At 42.3% G+C, this 23744-nt stretch overlaps 1 protein-coding gene across 1 annotated transcript in view; it reads right to left on the bottom strand.

Moving 5' to 3' along the window:
- SMAP2 (small ArfGAP2) overlaps positions 1 to 10604 on the bottom strand; it is a 44490-nt gene extending 33886 nt beyond the window's left edge. The window contains exon 1 of the mRNA XM_032877410.1: positions 10112 to 10604. Within this exon, the coding sequence (XP_032733301.1) occupies positions 10112 to 10214 (103 nt within the window). The 5' untranslated portion in view covers positions 10215 to 10604. The remainder of the gene's footprint in view (positions 1 to 10111) is intronic.
- Positions 10605 to 23744: the final 13140 nt, after the last annotated feature.

The raw sequence follows: 23744 nt of genomic DNA, 5'->3' as shown, positions 1-23744 counted from the left end.
GAAGTGCCTGAATCTTTTCACTTTTTCTTTCTCAAATCAGCTGTCACACTTAAATTTCTTTCCGTTAACTGTGCTGTTCATTGCAATTTTGAATAATAGCATCATGGTAAGAACAGGGGATTTCCTTCCTATTTCTCACTGAAGGGCTTGTGCCGGTTATGACCCAAGTGGTAAAGTATCCATAAGAAGAAGACAGCACCCTCTCCTCTCCGAGCTTCACACTGCAGCCTAAGATGTTACCGGCTCACACAGGAAATTCTGTAAGAAATTATTTTTTGAAAGCATAAGAAGGAAAGCAACCATCTAAACAATATTAAGACAAAATGTTAACTCAAGGCTTGAAACACCAGAGAACTCATTTCTAAATCTACACATGGGGGGACTTCCAGTAAGGCAAGGAAAGAGGAAGAAGTTGAACAACAAAATGTACTTTCAGTGCACTTCAGGAAGTAACGCTGTAGGATTAATATCAGTAAACCCCAGTCTAAAGATGTAAGCTCTGTGGTAGAGGCTTGGGGATTATACGGTCTTCCCAACACTAGCTGTGAAAGACAGCATGTTAGTTTGGAGAAAAAAAAGAAAAGGTGCTCTATTTTCTCAAATCACGCTAGGCCAGGCTTATCGACTATAGTTGAGAAGAGGTCTTACTCCTATATCTGCTTTATTCTTTTCGACACATCATAAAATGAGAACATTACACATTTATTTTTTGGGTGAGGAGAAAGGACATGGAGCCTGAGGGATCCAATTCTCATTGTTTCAGATTAAGAAATTTCTTTTTGAAAGTCCTGACTTGAAATTTTTGAAAAATCAACATTCTCCAGTTGGGCTTATGAAATCCAAAACTTCCTAAATAAACTGTATCCTACATGCATTTAAAAGCACCCAGAACACACACAAGAAATATGCAGACTTGGAGGCGGGGCAGGGCTATGGTCAACAAAAATGGTCAGAGAACTACTTAACATTACTTGAAGATGAAAAGCAGCAGCAATATTAAAATCTTATTACTACCCACTGATATGTTACAAAGGTGGGATTCCAGAGGAAGTTTCGGCCACACATGAGGGAGGGTGGGGGGAAGGCGTGGGGCAGAGGAGTATTGGACAAACTGAACAACCGCCTGGGCAACCTTACACTGATAGATGGCCACAGCTGAAGGCAGATTTGGCTCATCTCTGGGGTTTTCCACTGGGAAGGGGCCAGCAGTTCAGCCATCAATGGACCAGCATCCACAACGCCTGTGGGGAAATACAGGAGCCAGAAAAGTGGGGTAGGGAAGGAGAAAGTTTGGAAAACGGAAGAGTCAAATACAGTAGCAAAATGTTGTAATTATTAAACATGAGGCATCAAAAATGCAGATGTACCTCTTAAATTGAAATGAACTGGCTGAAAAGAACTGGTACTCTGGGAAGCAGTCTGATATGTTTTTTAGAACCAAATTACTTTCTAATTACATCTGTGACTTATACCTGCCAAGAAGAAATTAATTTTTGGAGGAAAGAGAAAAACAACGAAACCTATGCAATTTTTACAGACGGTAACTTTACTCAGAGTCCCCTACCCATGGCCTCTGTGGAAAATAACAGCCTAAGAAGAAACATACTCACACTCCACTAAAAACCTTCGCTGGCCTAGTTCCCCCAATTCCATTAATGTAGCAGGGGCCCAAAGGCAGGTGACCTGATTGACAAAAAAAATGCCCTTCGAGAAAGTGCCAAACTTCTATCACGTAACTCATTAAACACTTTATAATCAAAAAGAAAAACTACCAGCAATAACTTGGAAAGCTTGGCCTTTAAATGGAGCAGCAGCAACCTTCCTTATAAAACAAAAAATACTTTTCAGGTCCAGAAGAAAGTTATCAGTGGTCTCAACTCCCTCCCCTAGTGCTAACCTCTCTGAAGCCGTGGGGGAAAAACCCCAGACAAACCAATAAGACCAGTTAAAATGATATGTGGCATAAGGAAAATTAGCTCTACTGTTATTTCCAGAACTGTCAAGGAAAGTCTAATCTGTACCATGAGGCTACAATCCTCAAAACTCTCTTTGTACATCTTACGTGTTGATTCAAGTCTTTCAGTTGTAGATGGGACAAGCTCAATGTATGCATGTACATACACATATGTACACATGTACACACACACACACACACACACACACACACACACAATCATGCCCAAGGCATCCCAGGATCAACAGGGTGGGAAACTTATTTCCTGAGAAACCAAATTGATAAACTGCTCCTGGAAGATTCAACAGAAGCCAATTTTCCTAGACACACATCCTAATTATTTAGGCAATGACTGAGTCGTTACATTACTTCCTCGGACTAATTATTACTTCAGCAACAGTTAAGATTCTTTAGAAGCACAAAGGTTGTATCTGCCTAAAAACCCTTATCTCTCATTCAAAATAACTCAACCATTTACCTACAAGGAAGAAGAATTACATCTTGGGAGATTTTTTTAAGTGCCTTTGTGCCTCAGCCTGTTTCCACTTGGATCCTACCTTGTTCCATTCCATCAGTGGGAGCTACAACTCCCAGGCTCTCTTGCCAACCGATTTTTGGGTAAGTTCCATCAACAGAAGGTAACAGATAAGGATAAGATAGAGGAGGAGGAGGAAAAGGGAAGCCAGGGTAATGCTCTCTTAACAGAGTCACAGCTCCTGCTGCCACCAGCTTTTCTTTCTATGCTTCTAGCTCATACCAGATAGCTCAGACTTCTGGCCTTTGGTGACATCAGCACCTTCTAATTTCCTTAAAAACACACTAGCTCCCAGGTGTTGCTAATCTCTGGGTTGCCTCACCAGCCCATTTACCTTCTAAGTTCTTACATCATCCATGAAACCTAGTCTGTATATTAAATCCCTCTGCTTGGGGCCCCTGGGTGGCTCAGTCAGTTAAGCATCTGCCTTCAGCTCAGGTCATGATCCCAGGTTCTGGGAAGGAGCCCCACATCAGGCTCCCTGTTCAGTGGGGAGCCTGCTTCTCCCTCTCCTCCCCACTCCTGCTTGCGTGCTCTCTCTCTTTCTTTCAAATAAATAAATAAACAAAATCTTTTTTTAAAAAATTCCCTCTGTTTGTACTATCTACAGTGGGGTTTGTTTCTCGGCTAGGTCCCTGACTTTAAAATATGTTTTAAAACTTGGGTTTCTTAAGAATTAAACAAATATTCAGATAACCTGTTTAAGATTTCTTCTTATAAAAAACAAACGATTTATAGATGACAAGGTCAATTCATTCATTCAAACACATATTTACTAAGAGCTCCATCTATACCAAGCACTACTCTTAAGTGTTGGGAATACTTCGGTGAATTAAAACAGGCACAATCACCCTAACCTCATGGAGCTTACATTCTAGTAGACATGTTAACAGTGGCACAGTATAATTTTTCAAAAGTTTATCGATATAGGAATATTTCTTTAACAATAGAGGAATTTGGTAAAAGTGAATTAACCTTAAGGTGTTCTACTCTACATAGATTTGGTTCCTACCTTTTCAGTGTGGTAAGCTGAACTGTCACATTCCAGAGGCCAATACAGAACTTCTTCAAAATTAGTATCTACTTAAACTGGCCACCTGCTCAAACAGAAGTACAACTGTGATAAGGATTTAAGCAGACACAATAACAGAAGTTAGGCACTGTATGCTTAGAATGTAAAACATATGTGTGTTCTATGCAGATTACTGCCTAGCATCTTTTCTACGGGGATATTTGGAGGAGTTGAGTCTGAGTCCATTTAACAAGTCAGTTTGTCCCTTGGCTGTGGCATAGGTGGCGTCCATCAACATAACATACAGAGCCAGCTGCAATGTGCATAATGAGTAAAGTGCAGCAGTCACTAATTGCATGACATCATTTCCAAGATGGAATTTTCAGGCAGAAGAATAGAAACAGACAATGACTCATATGGTGAACAGTTAGTTATATAGACAACTGTGCCCAAGAAAGCTGCCACCTACATGTCATAATGACATCAGATGAAAAATGCAGAAAGTAGTTTTCTGATTTATTGGAAAGCAATAGGTTTGCTGAAAAGGATACCGAGAGATCAGGTTGCAGCTACCTGCTTACACTTCCTGAGCACCAAGCAACCAAGAGCACACATCAGGTATTCAGCACTCTTAGACCACTAGAGTATATAAGCGCGCTCAGCCTCAAAAAACTCAGTGTCAACTCAGAAATGACATAATATCTACTGCTGGCATTTCACTAGACTTTTGTAAGATAATTTCATGTACTCATGTACACTTCCATGTTGGTCTTGTGGGCAAAATACTGAGATCTTTCTTCTACTCATCAGTTAGGAAACATTTCATGTCTGCAATGGTTATAATTTCATTTGAGTAGCAGGTAGACTTCGAATGGTATGGGGTTCTTACACAACATAGAGTCTAAAGCATATTCATAATCTCAGTAATACACAGGAAATGAACTACAGGGCTAGGATTTTAACCTTATTGGCCCCTGCCTACCTTTATCCCTTGCCATGCCCCAAGATGTAGTTAAAATACATGAGAGAATCCCACCCCCCAACACACACATTCAATACCTTAGAGGCTTTGCACATTCTGTTTCCTCTGCTTAGAAAGCCAAGTTCCCTAAATTTACCTGGCAAAGTCATGCTTATCATTCAAGACAGCCTACTTGTCTCTTTGAAGCCATAACTTCCTGAGGCAGACTTGTTTGCTTTCTCCAGAGCTTTCAATTCTCCCTGCACACAATGCCATCATGATAATACCACGTTGCATCATTTATCAGTTTACACATCTGCTTCCCCATTCAACTGTATGATCCTTTGGACCAAAGACAGGGTCCTTGAATCTACTACATATCCTCATACGGTGTCTGACACAAAGTAAGTGCTTAATATTTTCAGAATGAATATATATATATAGTGTGGGATTGCAGGCTTGCAGAGTTCCCCCTAGATGATAAGGCATTTTTTATTCTCTATTCCACTGCCACAAAATGATATTTAAAGGACAAGGAGAACAAACAGGAAGGTATCTCCCAGGGAACAGGCTTAACAAGTTGATATTAAAAGACAATCTAATGAGGACTTTGATAAATTACTTTCAGTGTAACTGTGTCAACCTAACCATGACTGTTCAAGTTAAGGTGCATTAGCTGTAAAAACCCAGAAAAGCGATTTAATCTTCGCTGGAGAAGGGTGTTTAACAACTAGAGATGGACACAAAACTTCTGTTGTCCAAATCTGATGGAATTTTTTATTTAACCTCTCAAAAGGTGCCACAGATAGAGGTAAAATAATTAAAAATTGACAGGAAAGTTCATGTTCTAAGGAATACTATTTAACAAGCAATGACTTAGCTATCTATCAACACAAAACAAATATAAAGCAAAGCTAGAGATTAATTTACTGGAGTTAAAATTTAGACTACTGTAGAAAATTTCTACACAAATATTCCCTGGTCTAATCTTTCATACAAGTTTAAAGACTGAGGAAGCATCCAGAGCCCATCCTCAAGGGTACTATGAAGTCCATCTGCAAAAATGCCAGAACCCCCATATGTATGAGATGGTTTTGGCTTAAAGACTAGGGAATTATTGGTTGAGTCATTCTAACCATGGCTTCCAGTAACCAGAGTATTTAAGGGAATAGAGTCAGAAAGTGAAACAAAAAAAACCAAGACAGAATAAATAAGACCAGCAATGGTGGTAATAAGCAATGCTTACATGTGTGTAACACTTTAGTTCCCAGGCGTTTTCATTTTTCAAATGAGGAAAATTTAACTGAGAAAGTTCAGTGCGGGGCTGAAGGTCACAAAGCTAAAATAAACAGAGTGAAGGAGTTTAACTGGATGTTTCAACATCAAGTCGACGGCCCCTTCCATTATTTTGCTTCTTTGCCACCTCAAAGGTGGGTTCATATGAGCTATGGATAAGCCTAGGACACTAAGATGCCTTCAACAAGAGCAGATGCTTCCAAATCACTTCGGCATATCTTTCAACTTAATCAAGATAACCTAGATAGAGCCTTAGAAAATCCCTTGAAAGAATGAAGAAAGCTCAACATACATGGGGAGAGCACTTTCATGCTTTCCACATTATACCGCTGATTGAAAAATGCAAGGTGCCATGGACTGTGAATAATACACTACGACTTGCATAAAAGCACTGCAAAAGAATATATTTAAATGTAGTTGTTTGCCTGCACATATATTCTTTCTTAAAAGTCCCCTAAGAAATTACCAAAAGTGGTTACTTCTAGGAAGGGAAAATGGTGGCTAAGGGATCAGGAGTAAGAACACAACTTTTCATTGTACATATTTACCTCGGGACCTTTTATATTTTTTTTCAAAGATTTTAATTATTCATCTGACAGACAGAGATCACAAGTAGGCAGATAGGCAGGCAGAGAGAGAGGGGGAAGCACAGGCTCCCTGCCAAGCAGACAGCCTGATATGGGGCTTGATCCCAGGACCCTGAGATCATGACCTGAGCCGAAGGCAGCGGCTTAACCCACTGAGACAGCCAGGTGCCCCGACCTTTTATATTTTGAACACATGAAAGTGCTACCTTTTCCAAAAAGCAAATTTAAATCTTAGAGTATATAATGGAAACTGGAACAGAGGCAATGGTTTGGTAATTCAAGGTAAAACATTTCAGAGATAGGATGCAGCAGAAGGGAAAAGTACAAAAAATATTACAAAGCTTCTGCCAAGCTCCAGAATTCCAGGTGGGGTTTCACAGACCAAAGTAAATATTCCACAAGACCATCAAATCTCTTCTATTTTAATTCTTTGCTTGTTAAAAAGCTCTCAATTTTTTTTTTTTTTTTTTACCAACTTTGGTAGTGAGAAAGTAATATCCCAGTAGTGGACACAGGGAACTCGGGTCAGCAGGAAGATAGATCCTTACATGGTAAATAAGAGTGCCTAGTTTAAACCGGTCTCTGAAGAGGCTGATTAGGAGTTATTCCAGGCACACTGATAGAATATGCAACCGCAGAGCTAATGATTAAGCCTTGAACTAGTACAGCCTCACCAGGGTCTATCTAAAAATGGGACCCAGTCTAAACTAGGTAGAGTTACCACTTGACGTATCCAGAATTTTTAGTATGTTTGTCCTTTGTTCTATCATACTTAAGTCAGTTCAAAAATTTACCCTAAAGGTCACAGTGTCTTTGAGTGATGAGGAAACCGTATCTTTGGGCCTAAAAGTAAATCAAAGCACTTTTTCAAGGCAGTATCTAAGCAGCTTTCTTTGCCACACAGGAGTTATTTCAATGCCTTAGGGGTCCCAGAAACTGGTGTGTCTTACGCTCAAAAGAGTTAAAAATCCCAGAATCAACAAAACGCATACTATGTAAAGACATGTGCTTGTTCTCTACTCTTGATGTTCACATTACATACTCAAATATAGTAAGATCCTTAAACAAGTATAAGATTTTAAAAGAAGAGCCACTGTCAAAGGGTTATTTTAGAACATCAGAAAAGTACTGCTCATATAGTCTGTGGTCCAGGGCCTTATCATCTGATTTAATATTAATAGATTAGCAATCACTCACCAAGTCCTGTATGATTAGCTCTTAATTTTCAAAGAAACAACATGAAACAGGGATAAACTCAGATCCAAATCTCATTTTCCAAACCCAATAGTTTTTAAATACATTCTCCCACTACATGTATTTTTTACCAGAGCTAATAGGTAACTTAATCTGATACGAGTGTCTTTTCCTTCTGTATGATCCAGTAGTTGTCTGTGTGATCATCGCGACGACCAAAATTAGGGAAAAGGAGGAGGAAAATTAGTGAGAAGGGCTGAAAGTGTGGAAGGAGCTAGATAATATACAAACTGGATAAACTGAGGCCTAAACAACATGTTATTTAACTGAACTGAAAGATGACTGACACCTTATCATTTCATGTTTAATACAATGGCCAATTCACTGAAGCCACCAAGCCAAAATGTAAAACTAATTTTTGAAAAATCGTTTCAGGAACCAGGATTCTACCATTGATAGGGGTTAACAAAGTTTACAACCCAACAGTTACTAGTTCTCATCAAGAACTAACTAATATTTCATTATCTGATCCCCACTAATGCTATTGATAAAGAGCAACGGAAAATTTGGGGGAAGAAGTCATGAATCAAGCTCTTTCTTCCATATGCTATATTTCACTGGACTATGAGTAAGTATGAGTGGTAAGAGAAACAGAGAGTTGGGGGTAGTACTAATCATCAAAATGGCATCTGACTCCCCAAATGTAGCAATGTTCACTCTGGTGGGATGCTTCACTGTGACTCATGATCTGTCAACTGAGGTCAAAGGGAATTTGAGTAAAGCCAGGAAATATACTCCTAAACTTTAAACTAAATCTTCCAAAAAGTCTAGGATGAGATTTAATAAGACTCAACTATAAGAAATTAAACCTACTTGGGGCGCCTGGGTGGCTCAGTGGATTAAAGCCTCTGCCTTTGGCTCAGGTCATGATCCCAGGGTCCTGGGATCGAGCCCCACATCGGGCTCTCTGCTCAGCGGGGAGCCTGCTTTCTCCTCTCTCCCTCTGCCTGCCTCTCTGCCTACTTGTGATCTCTGTCTGTCAAATGAATAAATAAAATCTTTAAAAAAAAAAAAAGAAAGAAATTAAACCTACTCAACATAAATGGATTCTAAAATACTTTTTAAAGCAATTTCTCACTAAGGCAAAAATGCAGGAAAGAAGTCTGGAGACATGCTTTCCTAAAAGTACATGCCATTTATTTATTGGCAGAGGACATTAAAATATACTACTAGATGTTTAAGCCAATGTATCATTCCCCTGTTCTCCTTACATAATCTTTTTTTTCCAAAATAAAAGGTAATTACCCAAAGGCATCAATTAGACATGTACTTCTTTTCCCAATATTGATAAACACAAATACATTTGAATCTTTGGTGTATACTATGCACCCAACATGGTACATGGCAAACGACTGTGGCAAATCCACTGCATTATGAACATAAACAAATTAACAATAGCTCCCAAAATATAACTCTCCCCTTCTCTCCAAAGGGAAAAGAATTTTCCCAACTTCTCCAATTACATTCCAAAGAATTCAGAAAGAAAATAAGGAGACAAAATATTTACAGAAGTTTGTGTCTATAAATTTTGAGTGCTAATAACCAAGCTTTCGCTTATAACCCAGCTTTCCTATACTACTGATTTTTAATCAGATCAAATACTGCATCTTGGAGGACACAGCAAACAAAGACTAAATGGTTCTAACAATATACAGTGATCATTTTTCACCTTTGGAAGGGTAATGACCACGGAAACAACAAATTTGATGCATCCCCTGCTTCCTTCTCTCCACTGATTAAACGAATCCTGCACTACAGCCACGATCTGCTAATTTCTGCCACCGCACAAGCGCGCGCGCGCACACACACACACACACACACACACACAGGGCCTCCAACGCACTCCACGGCCAGGGCTAGGCTGTCTAGAAATCCGCACTGTGTCACTGCATAAGGCAGGTTCCCACTTCACACATCCAGGAAGAAGAAAGCCACCTATGCACTCTGTCAGATCTCAGCAAGACTGTAAAATGACAGAGGGAGCTGCTAAGCAGATAGCGGGCAGCAACAATCACCACCTCAAAAAATTATTTAAGCGGTTTTCCTGCCGTCATCTCACTTCCCTTCTCCCCCTCCCTCCTTCTCTTCCTCCCCCTCTCTCAGCCTCTTCCCGCGACCCCCCCCCCGCCTACCCCCCCCCCCCCCCCCCCGTTTTGCAAATGTAAGGCGGTGAGCTCTGGGCTGCCTCGGGAAAGACAATCCGCCCGGAACTCATTCGGAGCCCTAACATACAGACATTCTCACCTACACACACCACGCCACTGCCACCCCCACCACCACCGCTCTCCCGCCCCCACCCCTCCCGCCAAGCACTCACACACGCCCTCGCAGCCTCTCTCCACACCGATCCCGGCGCCGCAGAACACCCAGCAGCCTCCTCAGTCAGAGGAGCACGCCTTACCATTTACCAGGATTCGGGAGGCCTAAGCTCCAGAAACCCCCTTCCCACACAGGTCACCTCCCAGACGCGGCGGGAGGCTGGACCCCTCGCCCGCCGGAAGGGATGCGCTACCTTTGGACTGGCAGTCCGCGCAGAACTTGTTATCCTCCTCCAGCAGCAGGTTGGCCAGGACCGCCTGGTACCGATCCACGTCCTTCACCGACTTGCCCGTCATGGCCAGGGTGCCGGCGGGGGCAGAGGGCGATGCGCCCTGCCCGCCCCCAGGAACCTCTGCCTCAGACGGGAGGTGAGGACTCCCGGTCCCCCGCCCAGGGGCACCTCCGGAGCCGGGCGGGAAACCCCTCCTCTCGGGCCCGGCCCCGCGCCCCTTCTCTCGTCAGCCGCGCTCGCCCCCCACTCTGCAGCCCCTCAGTGCGGCGCCCCCTGGCGGGCTTAGGGAAAGGCCCGAGTCGAGAGGAGGGTGCCGGACTAGAGACCCTCAGCCCAGGCAAACGGAGCGCGCAGGGACGACACCCCCCGCCGGCCTGTCTGCGGGCCGTGCGTCCCGCGCCTCGGTTTCCCTGGCAGCTGCCGCCGGCTCAGCCACCACCTCGGCCGCCTACTTCCGGCAGCTCTTCCTCTCCACCTCCACCCAGCCCAGTCCGCGCATGCGCCCCGCCCCTACCGCGTCGCACAGGGCTCTTTCCTCGGTTCCGCCTCTCAGCAGCCAATCCGGGCAGAAGTGAGGGGCGGAGCTTGGGGTGGGCGGAGGGAGGAGTGGGCACGCCTCCTGCGTGTCCTTGGAAAAGAATGAATGGAGTGGAGGAAAGTGAAGGAAAACAACAATTAACATTCGCTGAGTTCTTACTAGGTGCCAGGCTCTGTGTTAAGCGCTTTATTAGAATTATCCCAATATAATCCTCAAAATGTCTCTATGAGTTAAATATTTATCGTTCTTATGCAACCTGAGGGTTGCAGCTACTCCAAAGTCATCCGTTTATTCTTTTTTTCAACAGCCAAATGCAAGGCCAAACCCCCTAATCCAGGATAAGGGGGACAGCACGTCCTCTCCAAGTTTTCAGAGGATTCTGGTTACCTCTTGCTGCTCCCACTGAATTCTGGGTTCCTCTGTTCATTAGATTTCCTGCCGTCTTTGGACATTGTTTACCTGGTGCCTGGATACTTTCTTTCATTTCTTAAATCCTCCCCAAACAGTGCAGTTTTGTGCAGCAGACTTTCACTGAAGTTTATTTGGAGGGTTGTGGTGAAGAGGAAGGGTGATTACAGCAAAACACACAATAGAGGGGCACCTGGATGGCTCTGTGGGTTAAGCCTCTGCCTTTGGCTCAGGTCATGATCTCGGGGTCCTGGTATCAAGCCCCACATCGGGCTCCCTGCTCAGCGGGGAGCCTGCTTCCCCCTCTCTCTCTGCCTGCCTCTCTGCCTACTTGTGATCTCTGTCTGCCAAATAAATAAATAAAATCTTAAAAAAAAAAAAAAAACCACCACACAATAGAGAACTACTTAATTGACTAACATCAGTGTTCAGGCACCCCTGGCTGGCTCAGTCAGTTAAGTGGCTGCCTTCGTTTAGGTCATGATCCCAGGATTCCGGGATCGAGTCTGGCATGGGACTCCTTGCTCAGTGGGGAAACTGCTTCCCCTCTGCCTTCTGCTCCCCCTGCTTGTGCACTCTCTCTCTCCTAAATAAATGAATAAATCTTTAAAAAAAATAAAACTAAAAAATATCAACATCCCCAAACCACCCTCACTACACAGAACTCCTCCACAGAAGTCCTTTTCTTGGGGCACCTGGGTGGCTCAGTTGCTTAAGTAGCTAACTCTTGATTTCAGCTCAGGTCATGATCTCAAGAGTCCTGAGATCAGCCCAACATGGGGCTCTGTGCTCAGCAGGGAGTCTGCCTGATGTTTCTTTTTCTGCCCTTGCCCTCATTCACCCCCTCTCACTCTCTTTCTCTAAAATAAATAAATCTTAAAAAAAAAAAAAAAAGTCCTTTTCTTTGGGGATTTACCTGCTCCCTGGCAAATGTTTTCATTCATTAATTCACTCAACAAATTGTTACTGAGAAACTCCTAAGTCTCAGGCACTGGGCTAGGGGAAAGGGAACAACATAATCTAATTAATGGTTTTAAAAAGCTTACTCTGGCTGCCAGGGGAAGAATGGATCAGGGAAACTGATTAAGACCAGATGCTCATAGTTCTCTCCAGTGAAACCTTCCCCTCCATCTTTACTTTTTCCCAAGCCCAGGTTTCCCTCAAAACTTTCATCACACCAGGGGAAAACCAAAATTTTCTATTACTTTATTAATCAAAATTATTTAATTCTCTGGTCTAAATCTCTTCCCTTCTTGTCATGCCTCAGAGACTTGACTTTCGTAAACACATAAGTTCATTAAGCTATTTTTCCTAAACAAAATCTCGGTTATTTTTCTAGAAGGAATTCTGCATTTCTCTTGAGCTAATCTCAACCTGCAACCAGTTTGTAATCATTTTTCTTACTTTAACTTATTTAACGTTTCTGACTTAAACACGTGTTTTATAAATGAACAAACTGAAACTTAAACTAATGATCTAGTGAGTAGTAAAGCTGGGATTTTTAACTCAGATGTCTGTAATTCCAGAGCCATAGAACTGTCAGGTTTTGCTTATGTTATATTTATAATCCTCAGAAAAACCCACTAAGATAGGTATTACCGTAATCATCTTTCAAGAAATGATGAAACGGAGGCTCAAGCTGATGGAATAGAGGCTCAAGATTACTCAGTTAATTGTAGTAAATGTGCCTTAGTTTAATCCTCCTCCTCTCCATCCCTTCACTATGCAAATAGACTTCCTGCCTTAGTTTAACCCTAGTTCAATTCGATTTTTCACCCTACTCTCTGGAGAGAGCTTTCTCAGTAGCAAATCTGATTAAATCATACCTTCCTGTTTAAAAATCCTTTAGTGACTCTCCATCACCTCTGACTGTGCCTCTCAAATTTTCCCATCTAGTGACAGACTCCATAGTCCTGTTACAGGACCAGAATGACTGGGTTTAAATATTCATTCAGCTTCACCTTTTTTGTCTGTGTGACTTTGATCAAGTTACTTAACCTCTCTGTACCTCAGTTATTTCATCTATAAAAGGGGATGATGATGATATAAATGGGACCTATTTCATAGAATTGTTATGAGGCTTAACTGAGTTAATGCCTGTAATATATTTAGAACAGCTCTTGCTGCAAAGTGAGTGATAGGCTATTAATTCTCTTCAGTAAATATTACTGACTTTCTGCCTTCTGGTCACATGGTAGGATTTTATTTCTTGGCCCTCTTATGTGGTCAATGAGTTTAAGCAGAAAGGACATGTGTCGCTTCACACCCAAATCACTTATTTGCTACTTTGAGACTCCCCTGATTCTCTTTCCCTCTGTCATGGCAACCATCAACATTCAAAATGGTGGTTTTTCTTAGTTCAGAATGCCATAACGATAGACTCGGTGGGTTATAAGCAACAGAATATATTTCTCACAATTCTAGAGACTGGAAGTCCAAGATCAATATAGCAAATGATTTCATGTCTGGTGAAAGCCCACTTCCTAGTGCATAGGCTGTCAATGTCCATAGCCTGACACTCTTGGAAGAGCCTTAATTTTCCATTGCTGATGGAGCCCACTATGAGAAAGCTGGTGTCTATGTCAACAGTGCTATTTCTTAATGTTCATAACACCAGGACTCTTCCGGATTCCAGGTAATCCCTTGCCAAGGATTGAATGGCCTCTCTCCAACTCTGTGTCACACATTGTCATTTGGGTCCTAAATGACTTGTGTGCCATCTCACAGTCTTTGTTAAAGACAGCTTGGCTGGCTTTTGAACCTCTCCCTCTAATCTAGGGCCTCAGGCCCTACACCAGGGACCAGAGGAGCCTGATGGGAACAGACTTCAGACCATACCAACCTATCACTTTCTTCAAAAGAGTTTGTGCCCCCTACTCCTACTACTCCTACCAAATATCTCCCTCTTCCCTCCTCACCCTTAGTTTTACAATATTATCGCCCATTACCCTCAACCAGCACAGATTCTGGGAGAGGGAGGAGGCAGAGTTGTCTATAGTAGTGCCCGAATGCCAGCCTCACTCCCTACCATGGCAATCTTGCTGTATTGTCCACAGGTGCCTAATAATGACCAGACATCACACATGAGCAGTTACATTGCAGCTATGTACTGATGCAGGAGAGTGGGCACCTACATCTATATTTCTGGCCTTTTCAGGGCCTTCAAGGGACTGAGGAAGTGTACCTGATCTGGGCCTACTCTGGGGACCCTGTTGTATAATGAGAGAAACTCACCCCTCACCACATTGGAGAATGCTGGGGAAAAGACAAGATCTTAAGTTTCCAGGAAGGCAAAAACAAGTCACATGAAAAGTATCAGGAATCAGAATAGCACAGAGTTCTCAACAGCCACTCTGGAAGCCAGGAGACAATGGAACATTGCCTTTAAAATTCTGAGGAAAACAAGAGACACCAACCCAGAATTCCACACGAGCCACAGCATTTCTCTAGAGACAGTGTGATGAGTAGAGACAGTTTTAGATACACTAGATTTCAAACTTTTACCTCCTGTGCTGGCTGTGCTCTGTTGCCCCTCTACTTCCATTCCACTCTCCTGGAAGCTCTGTGCCCCCAGAGGCAACCTCTGGGTAATACATCCACTGGACTCTTGCTGGCTTCTGATTTGGCTTCAGCCAATGGGAGGCATGACTGGGAAGTCAGAGGCAGAGGTGGGGAGAGGTAGAGCTATTTTCTCTGCTCCCTCCCTGCTGGCAGAAACATCACATCCCTAAATGACAGCTAGAGTCCTGTGAGTGTGGCGTTTTCCTACAGCCGAGGCTGTTCTGGGAATACCCTCTCCTCTCACCCTTTCAGGCTTTGGGGATAACAGCTTTTTTGCTGTTGCTAGCCCCAATGTACATCATGCTGTTTGCTGGTGTTTTTAACCTTGCCCATACTTTTTAAAATGGTCCTTTCTTTAGGGGCACCTGAGTGGCTCTGTCAGTTAAGTATCTGACTCTTGATTTCAGCTTAGGTCTTGGTCTCAGAGCCATGAATTCAAGCCCTGCATTGGGCTCCATACTGGGCATGGAGACTACTTAAAAAAAGAAAAAATCCTGGGGCCCCTGGGTGGTTCAGATGGTTAAGCATCTGCCTTAGGCTCAGGTCATGATCCTAGGGTCCTGGGATCCAGCCCCACATCAGGCTCCCTGCTCAGCTCCCTCTGGCTCTGCCCTCTCTCCCTGCATGTGCTCTCTCCCTCTCTCTGTCAAATAAATAATAAGATCTTAAAAAAAAAAAAAAGCCCTTTCTGTAAACTCTTCAATTTCCTCTTTAGTATCAAGCTACATGCTTCCTCTTGGAACTCTAACCAGGTCACCTCCCCTGCGTATCAGAGTAAACAACAACAACAACAAAAAGTAAAACATAAAATCAGAAAACAGAGCACTTAACACAGGAAAAGACAAAGGTCATTCCCAGTGTGCTGGTGAGGGGAGGTTCCTGGGTGATGGTTCTGCAGAATGCCTATTCCTGCTTGGAGCTACAAGACAGAAACTTTAAAACAGATGGCGCCAAGAAAATTGAAACATATAGATGAGCCGATATGCTGGAACTAAAAGGAAGGTCTCCTCTTGTCAGAGGATACGTGGATGAATTCATCAGAGATTCATAAAAATGAAGCGAATAAAAAAAATGGGGTGATTATTGACAAGACTAACCAAAAAAGAGGTGTAATTAAGTTCATCTGCCAATACTATTTAGTCATAATGTCACAGACCTCAAGCGTTAATGTAACAAAATGTTGTTACCTAACATTGGGAAAATGTGGGAGAGGACGTTTATGGCACGGAAAGAGGGGAGGATATACAAAAAGAAATCTGAATTCTTATCTTCCAGAGCAGAAAGTGAATAAACAAAGACAAAAAGGTATGGAATGGTAGTATAAGCATGTCATTTAGGTAAATCTGTAAATTCCAGAAGAAGCATTACAAAAGTTGAGAATGGCTGCCTTGGAGGAGTAGGCATCAGGATTGGTTAAGTATGGGGCAGGGCATTATCATGTGTCATTATAAACCTTGTATAACTGCTTGACTTTTTAGCTATGTACAAGTTTTACTTTGACTTAAAAAATTTTAATTGGCCCTAGCATTTTTAAAACCCCACAATCTTACCTTTATCAAAGCTCAGTGTTGCTAAGAGATGTTTCAAACTATTTCCTGTTGAGGCAGTTTTGACTCTATGCTAAGTTAGCCCAGGATGAGTGTTCCTCTAGATTTTTCTCTCCTTTTGCCTGCTCCACAGTGCACAGCTCCCTGAAAGTTCAGAATGCTTTTGAATGTACATCATAAGAAACCCAACTAACCACAGCTTAAATAAATGGTGACTTTTGGGGGCACCTGGGTGGCTCAGTGGGTTAAACCTCTGCCTTTGGCTCAGGTCATGATCTCAGGGTCCTGGGATGGAGTCCCACATCAGGCTCTCTGGTTGGCGGGGAGCCTGCTTCCTTCTCTCTCTCTCTCTCTCTCTCTCTGACTGCCTCTCTGTCTACTTGTGATCTCTGTGTGTCAAATAAATAAATAAAATATTTTTAAAATAATAATAATAAATAGTGACTTTTTGACAGAACAAGAAATCCAGAAGCAGGCTTTTGTTTTGTTTTGTTTTACATTTATTCAGCTTCCTGACAAGGCCATCAGCATCCAGACTCTATTATCCTGTTTTGCCATCATCAGCCTGTGGAATTTTCATCCACATGTTCAGGGGATCTCAAAGTGTGTTCCCAGCCTAACAGCAGCAGCATCACCTGGAAATTTGTTAGAAATGCTCATTCCCAGGCCTACTCTAGACCTAGAAACCAGAAACTCTGGGGGTGAGGCATAGCAGTCTATATATTAAGAAGCCCTCTGGATGATACTGATGCACACTCAGGTTTGAGAACCACTTCTCATGCAAATCGCCTTATGGTCACAAAATAGTTGCCACAGCTCCAAACATCACAACATCTTTGAAGGCAGGAAGAAGGGAAAAGGGATGTCTCCAATCTGGATGTTCCTTTTATCAGGAAAGTAAAATTTCTCCTAAAAATTCTTAGGACTCCTGGGCCAGAACTAGGTTTCATGGTTCAATACGTAACTACAGAGGCAACCAGGAAAGCATGTATCTAGCTTTCCAGCCCCTCCAGTGGGAGGCAGCAGGAGAGAAAGAGCTGGGAATGGCTGTGGCCAGCCAGAAGATAACGTCTGCCACAGGGCCTGTGGCAGTCAGAGCCACAGATAACCTCATTCCTGACTTTCACCTGGGAAAGCAGCCAAAGATCTTAACACTGATCTGCAAGAATAGGCTTAGAACTTCCAAATTCTTCAGATAGGAGAATCGAAGGCAGAAATCTCATTCTTACTGATGCTATCAGACTCTCATAGAATAGTGGTTCTGGTCATAATTCATTTTGTCGAAAGGCTCCCTTTCCATCAGAAATGACCAGGGGAGAGAACGATGGAGAAGACAGGACAGAAAAACCTGTCCTGCCACATTGGCTTAAAGAAAAACTTCTTACATTCTAACATGGAGATTTGACGTTGTGGTTACTTTGCTATCATTGGCCAAATGGCCCATCAAAATGCCCTGTTTTCATACCCATCACACAAAAAAAGAAGTGCTTAACTCTTCCTTAATAGAGTTAATCACAGTTTCCAGGCAATCAGGGAGAACATGTCAGCAGGGAAATTAGCATGCATGAAAGTGCAGAAGTGAGAAAGGAGAATTGCAAATTGTTAGAGAGGATGTATTTGACAGGCATCAGGAGAAGCTGGAGAAGGATCAGAGGTCAGATCACAAAGGGCCTTGTGTGCTGTGCTGAGGAGGTTGGACTCCACACTCTTCCTAGTATCTTTAAGGGTCAGAGAGTATCTTTATCTGGGTCCACAAATGGACTTTGGCACTTTGTCAATGCTCTGCAATCATATGACAAGTTTCTTGGCTGTGTGGGTATGTGTACTTTTCTGAGGAGTGGGTGCTAGATTTGCAAAGACATGTGTAACTCAGACTAATTTAGGAATCACTTCTTTAAGAAGTCAAAGAATTAGTCATTTTTTTTTATCACCAGAATAAATTCAGACTCTAGATTCTAGATCCAGGTTAACTAGAAAAGGACAGACCTCACACTAGAACCAGGATTCCATTTTCCCATCCAGAGCCCTTTCTTTGCAATTTCTGCAATGGACAATTTCCAACAAGTGTCAAGAGAGGGACAGGTTCTCCTCCATAATGGGAGAAATGCTTGCCAGGTCACAGAGTTCCTCCTCTCTCAGTCCTGTCACTGTCACCATACCCATACAACGAGAAATGAAGGAATGGGACACCTGTGAAAAAGATCTACCAGCTTTCCTTCATAGCTGGGACACTCCAGAATGGCACCCCAGGAAGGCACCAGAAAATGGAACCGGAGTACCTTTTTCCAAGGGGAGTGGGATGAGTGCAAGAGAATCTGTCCATGATTTGCCCTTGTGGTTCCTGGTAAAGTGTGGGATCATTGGGTCTGCTCCCAACCTTGAGTCTTCAGAAGTCTCAACTCTGGAGGCTTGCAATCATTTTTCGTAATGAGTGGGCAATCATGGTGGATGGGGCAGAATATTATCACTTAGTTTTCTTAACTGGGAAAGAAATTTCTTTACAAAAATCACAATGAACAACAGAACTTTAAAAACATTTGTTTCAGAAGAGAACACAGAAATGTCCCTCACATGGCTAAGCCTGCTCAGCAATGATGTTATTTGGGTTCTTTGGGATTAATTCCCGAGTTTTATGTTCTTAGCCCTTTGGGTACCACACATTGGAAATATCCATCCAAGTAGACTCAAAAGACCTCAACAATTAGTGCCCTTGATTAGGTAAGAACTTCCCTCGACCCAGCTAGTCGGGGCCCCACTTACCCAAACATATGATCCAACTAGTGCCTAAACAGGAAGTGGCCCAGATTCGCAAACTATTGCAAAGATTCAGTTTTGCACCAAGAATACCATCTTCCTCTTGGTTTTGTCTCTTACCAGAAAGAGACAAGTCAGCCCACTTTTCTCTATTCCCAAAGTCCTCACTGGTTCCTGGGTCTCTTCTGGTCATGATCTTACGGTGTCATGGGGCAGGGACCTCAGGTTTGCTCACTGCCCTTTGTTCCCTTTGCTAATCTCCAACATGGTGTGATGGGTCTGATCTGAGTCCCGTGTATCTGGCGCTGATGCACCCTGAGGCACAGCTGGTTCTGTTTGGGTACCTTGCTGATCCCTGCTGAAGGTCATGGCTGAGGAAACCACTGATTTCTTTGCTGGGTCAACTGGCCTGGTCTCTGGTACTAATGATGTGTAGCTATTGGCTTCATCCTGTGGCTCATTCAGTAAATTCAGAGCACCTAGCTAGGCTACCATTTCATGGCTTTTTGAGACTGGGATCTCATGGACACATACCTGCTTGTCTTCACTAGAGCAAGATTCACCCCCTAACACATAGACTCTTAGAGGGCTGGAGAGTCCACTCCACCAACCTCAACTCTGTGGAATGGTTGGAGACAACACTTGTCTTCTTTATGACTTACCAGCCCTCTGCTTTCCAACAGTTCCCCACAAGCTACCATGTTGGGAAATGTTCTCCTGTAAGTGACTTGAGAATGGACGGGGGGAAAGTGCTTGAACTGCACAGAAAAGAACATGAGGATTAGAAACCATAAAGTGCCCTCCACTTACTCGCTGTGTTACCTCAGACAAGATATTTAACCTCTGTGTGCCTCAGTGTCCTCTTCCTTAACATGGGATTAAGGGAGTGGTTACAAAAATTTGAAAGAATGTATGAGATGGATCTGGGATATTGTGAGTGTTTAACAAATGATGCCTTAACTATGAACACTGGGCTATTTTGACCTCCACTTTATCACTGAAGTCATAAAAGCTTATGCATTAAATAACATAGCAGCAACATCAACAACGAAAAGCAGAAATACTGATCTCAGAAAAAGTCATAGAAATGCAATTGTGAGAAAATTTTATAAATTAAAAGTCCCAATAGAAAAACAGGCTAGGGGATATGAGCAGGCACTTTGATGAAAGAAAAACAAAATGACGGGGCGCCTGGGTGGCTCAGTTGTTAGGCGTCTACCTTCAGCTGAGGTCATGATCCTGGGCTTCTGGGATTCAGCCCCGCTTTGGGCTCCATGCTTAGCAGGAAGCCTGCTTCTCCCTCTCCCACTCCCCCTGCTTGTGTTCCCTCTCTCACTACCCTGTCAAATAAATAAATAAAATCTTTAAAAAAAAAAAAAAGAAGAGGAAAGAAAGAAAAGAAAAACAAAATGATCAATAAATAAAAATTTTGCTCTTACTAGAAAGAAATACAAATTAATGGAATAATAAAATCAGTTTCATCTGTCATTTTGGCAAAGGTTTTAAAATTATAATATCCTCTTATGGGCTGGAAAGTAGAAAACCAGTAATCTTGTATATTGCTGGAGGCAGGGGCATGTGACTTTTTTTTTTTAAAGATTTTATTTATTTGACAGACAGAGATCACAAGTAGACAGAGAGGCAGGCAGAGAGAGGAGGAAGCAGGCTCCCCGCTGAGCAGGGGGCCCGATGAGATGCGGGGCTCGATGCGGGGCTCAACCCCAGGACCCTGGGGTCATGACCTGAGCCAAAGGCAGAGAGGCTTTAACCCACTGAGCCACCCAGGAGCCCCAGGGGCATGTGACTTATTAACCCAATTCTGGGGAACAATTCAGGAATATATGTTAGATATCTTAGAATAATGCATATCCATGATGATTCTGGTTTCAGGAATTTATCCTAAAGCAGTAAATACAGCTAAATGCAAGGATACTCTTTAAGCACTATTTATAATACTGAAAAATTGGAAACACACCAAAATCAATTTTTAAAAGGTGACTATCTGGAGGTTACCACCACAGTTTCCTAAAGATAAAAACTATTGTAGAATTCACATTGCCAAAAGAATGAAATCTGTATGTTAAAAAACCAAAAAGTATGTTTAAAAGCAAGCAACAAGATTGTTTTTGAATATGCACCACAAAATTGGCAAAATAAGGTCCTACCACTACAAATAAAAAAGCCTCCAATAGAAAAAAGACAAAGAGTTAGTTATCTGAAGGCAATTTACAGAAAAAGTATAAGTGGTTAATAAACATAAGAAAAATATTTAGCTTTATTAAGAGAAATGCACCAAGTCAGCAAAAGAAGTTTAATTATAATACCCAGTGTTGTTAAGGTATATAGGGAACTATATATTTTCCACTAACTATTGTTGGAAGTTTAAACTGGTTTAAAATTTTTTTCTGGAAAACCTCCAGCAGTATATTAAATAGCTTTAAAAAAAAAACACCCCTTGGGCAAATAATACATTATATGTTAATTAAAATTAATTAATTAAAAATAAAGTAAAAAAATAAACATGTAATATTAAAGATTAAAATTGTTGCCCAGCAATTCCACTCCTAAGTATATCATTAAGAAAATGAAAATATAAAAAACAGATCAGACCCTGTGCTCTAATTCTAGCACTATATGAAGGAAACGATCCCCCAAATCCATTAATAATTATGTATTATAACTTTCTTCACAGCATTATTCACAGTTTTGCGAATGTAGAGGCTAGTTAAGTAATGTGTTTCTGTAGGGGTGGAGGAAGAGGGCAAGGAGACCAGTTGTATTGATCTCATCTAGTTCCTCATGCATATTCTAGTGGATACCACAGATAGATATAAAAATGATTTGAGGATAGCCTATGTGGCTCAGTCATTAAGCATCCTTCAGCTTGGGTCATGATCTCTGGGTCCTCGGATTGAGCCCCATGTCAGGCTCCCTACTCAGTGGGGAGCCTGCTTCTCCCTCTGCCTACCTCTGTCCTACTCGTACTCTCTCTCACTCTCAAATAAATGCATAAAATCTTTTAAAAAATGATTCAAAAAGTATGACATATAGTGTGAAGACTACTTTTCTTTTTAAAAATATTTTAAAAGATTGTATTTCTTTATTTGACAGAAAAAGAGCACAAGCAGGGGAAGCAGCAAGCAGAGGGAGAAGCAGGCTCCCACTGAGCAGGGAGCCCATGGGCCTGATCCCAGTACCCTGCAATCATGACCTGAGCCAACAGCAAATGCTTAACAACTGAGCCACCCAGGCACCCCTGAAGACTATTTTTCTAATAGGATATATAAGAGGAGGGAAAAACTGACTTCACACTTTTCCCTACCTCTGCCCTCCAGCCAGATGCAATTTCGGTTCTTCTAAGGGTCAGGATTCTCCTTCCCTATGGGCTTCCATTTGCTGTTCCTCCTGCCTGGATACCATACCTTACTTCACACCCCTCATCCCTACCTCATCTCTCCTCTTCCCTTGGCCAGCTCCCATGCAGATCTAGACCCCAAATAATAAGCAGAAACCCTGGAAACATAAATACTGGTTGTATTAAAAAAGGAAAAAAAAGTCAAACTCCTTTCAAGAGAACTGTGTGTAACTGTTGGGTGTGCATGTAGGGCTTGAGACTCCAAGACTTTGCTCAAGGAACCACTGAAGGTGATGCAAACACACACACAAAAGATTTTATTTATTTAAGAGAGAGAGAGCAAATAAGCATGGGCAAGGCAAGTGGCAGAGGAAGAGGAGAAGTAGAGTCCCCACTGAGCAGAGAGCCTGATGTGGGGCTCCATCCTAGGACTCAGAGATCGTGATCTAAGCTGAAAGAAGACACTTAACCAAATGATCTACCCAGGCACCCCAAAGCCAACTTCTAAAGAAGATGGGTGAGGGGCTCCTGGGTGGCTGTCAGTTAAATGTCTGCCTTTGGCTCCGGTCATGATCCCAGGGTCCTGGGGTCAAGCCCTGCATCAGCCTTCCTGCTTGGCCGGGAGCCTCCTGCTCCTTCTCCCACTCCCCCTACTTGTGTGTTCTCCCTCTCCCTCTCTCACAAATAAATAAATAAAATCTTTAAAAAAAAGATAAAGAGGGTGGGTGAGTCTAGTCAGTTGCAGAACATTTGTTTTGCAAGTTTGGGGCCAGAGCTGAATTACTTAGTATATAATAAGAGAGAAAGAGAATACTTCCCCCAAAGATCTTCTTCTCCAACCTTTTTTTTTTATAGTATTCATCCTCTCTGCTAAATAAATTTAGAATAAATATTTAAAAACGATTGGCTTAGGTGGTGCCAAATTAATATCCTGCTCCAGACACTCAAGGAAATGTCCATCATATTTCTGCTTATCTGCACAGTACTGCCAAAACATCACTTTCATTGTTGCAGGCTCAGTACTGAGCACTCTAAAAAAAGCTTAAAGAATGAATAAGTAATGGTATGCAGTCAAATGGAGACATGACTGTTTCTTTCAGAGAGATTTAATAGGAAACTTGGGACCTGAAAAAGAAGACTGTGACATAAGCTTATTTTGTAAACTGGAGTGTTCCACTCTCAGCCAGCTGCTTCCTGCTGGGGGTGGGGATGGTCATCATGACCTGGTAGAAATAGCCTAGAGCTGAGTGAGATTCAAGAAAGCGGATTTCTTTCTTTTAAAATTTAATTCCAGTATAGTTTACTGGAATTACTGTTAAATTAAACTGTTAATTAAGCTGTTAAATTGAACAGTTAAAAAGACTGTTAAATTGGTTTCAGGTGTACAGTATAGTGATTCAACAATTCCATACATTATGCTCATCACGATAA

The sequence above is a fragment of the Lontra canadensis genome, unplaced genomic scaffold, assembly GCF_010015895.1.
Source record: "Lontra canadensis isolate GAN:19392208 unplaced genomic scaffold, GSC_riverotter_1.0 scaffold60, whole genome shotgun sequence".
NCBI classification, from domain to species: Eukaryota; Metazoa; Chordata; class Mammalia; order Carnivora; family Mustelidae; genus Lontra; species Lontra canadensis.
This window is presented reverse-complemented; position numbering and strand designations above follow the sequence as displayed.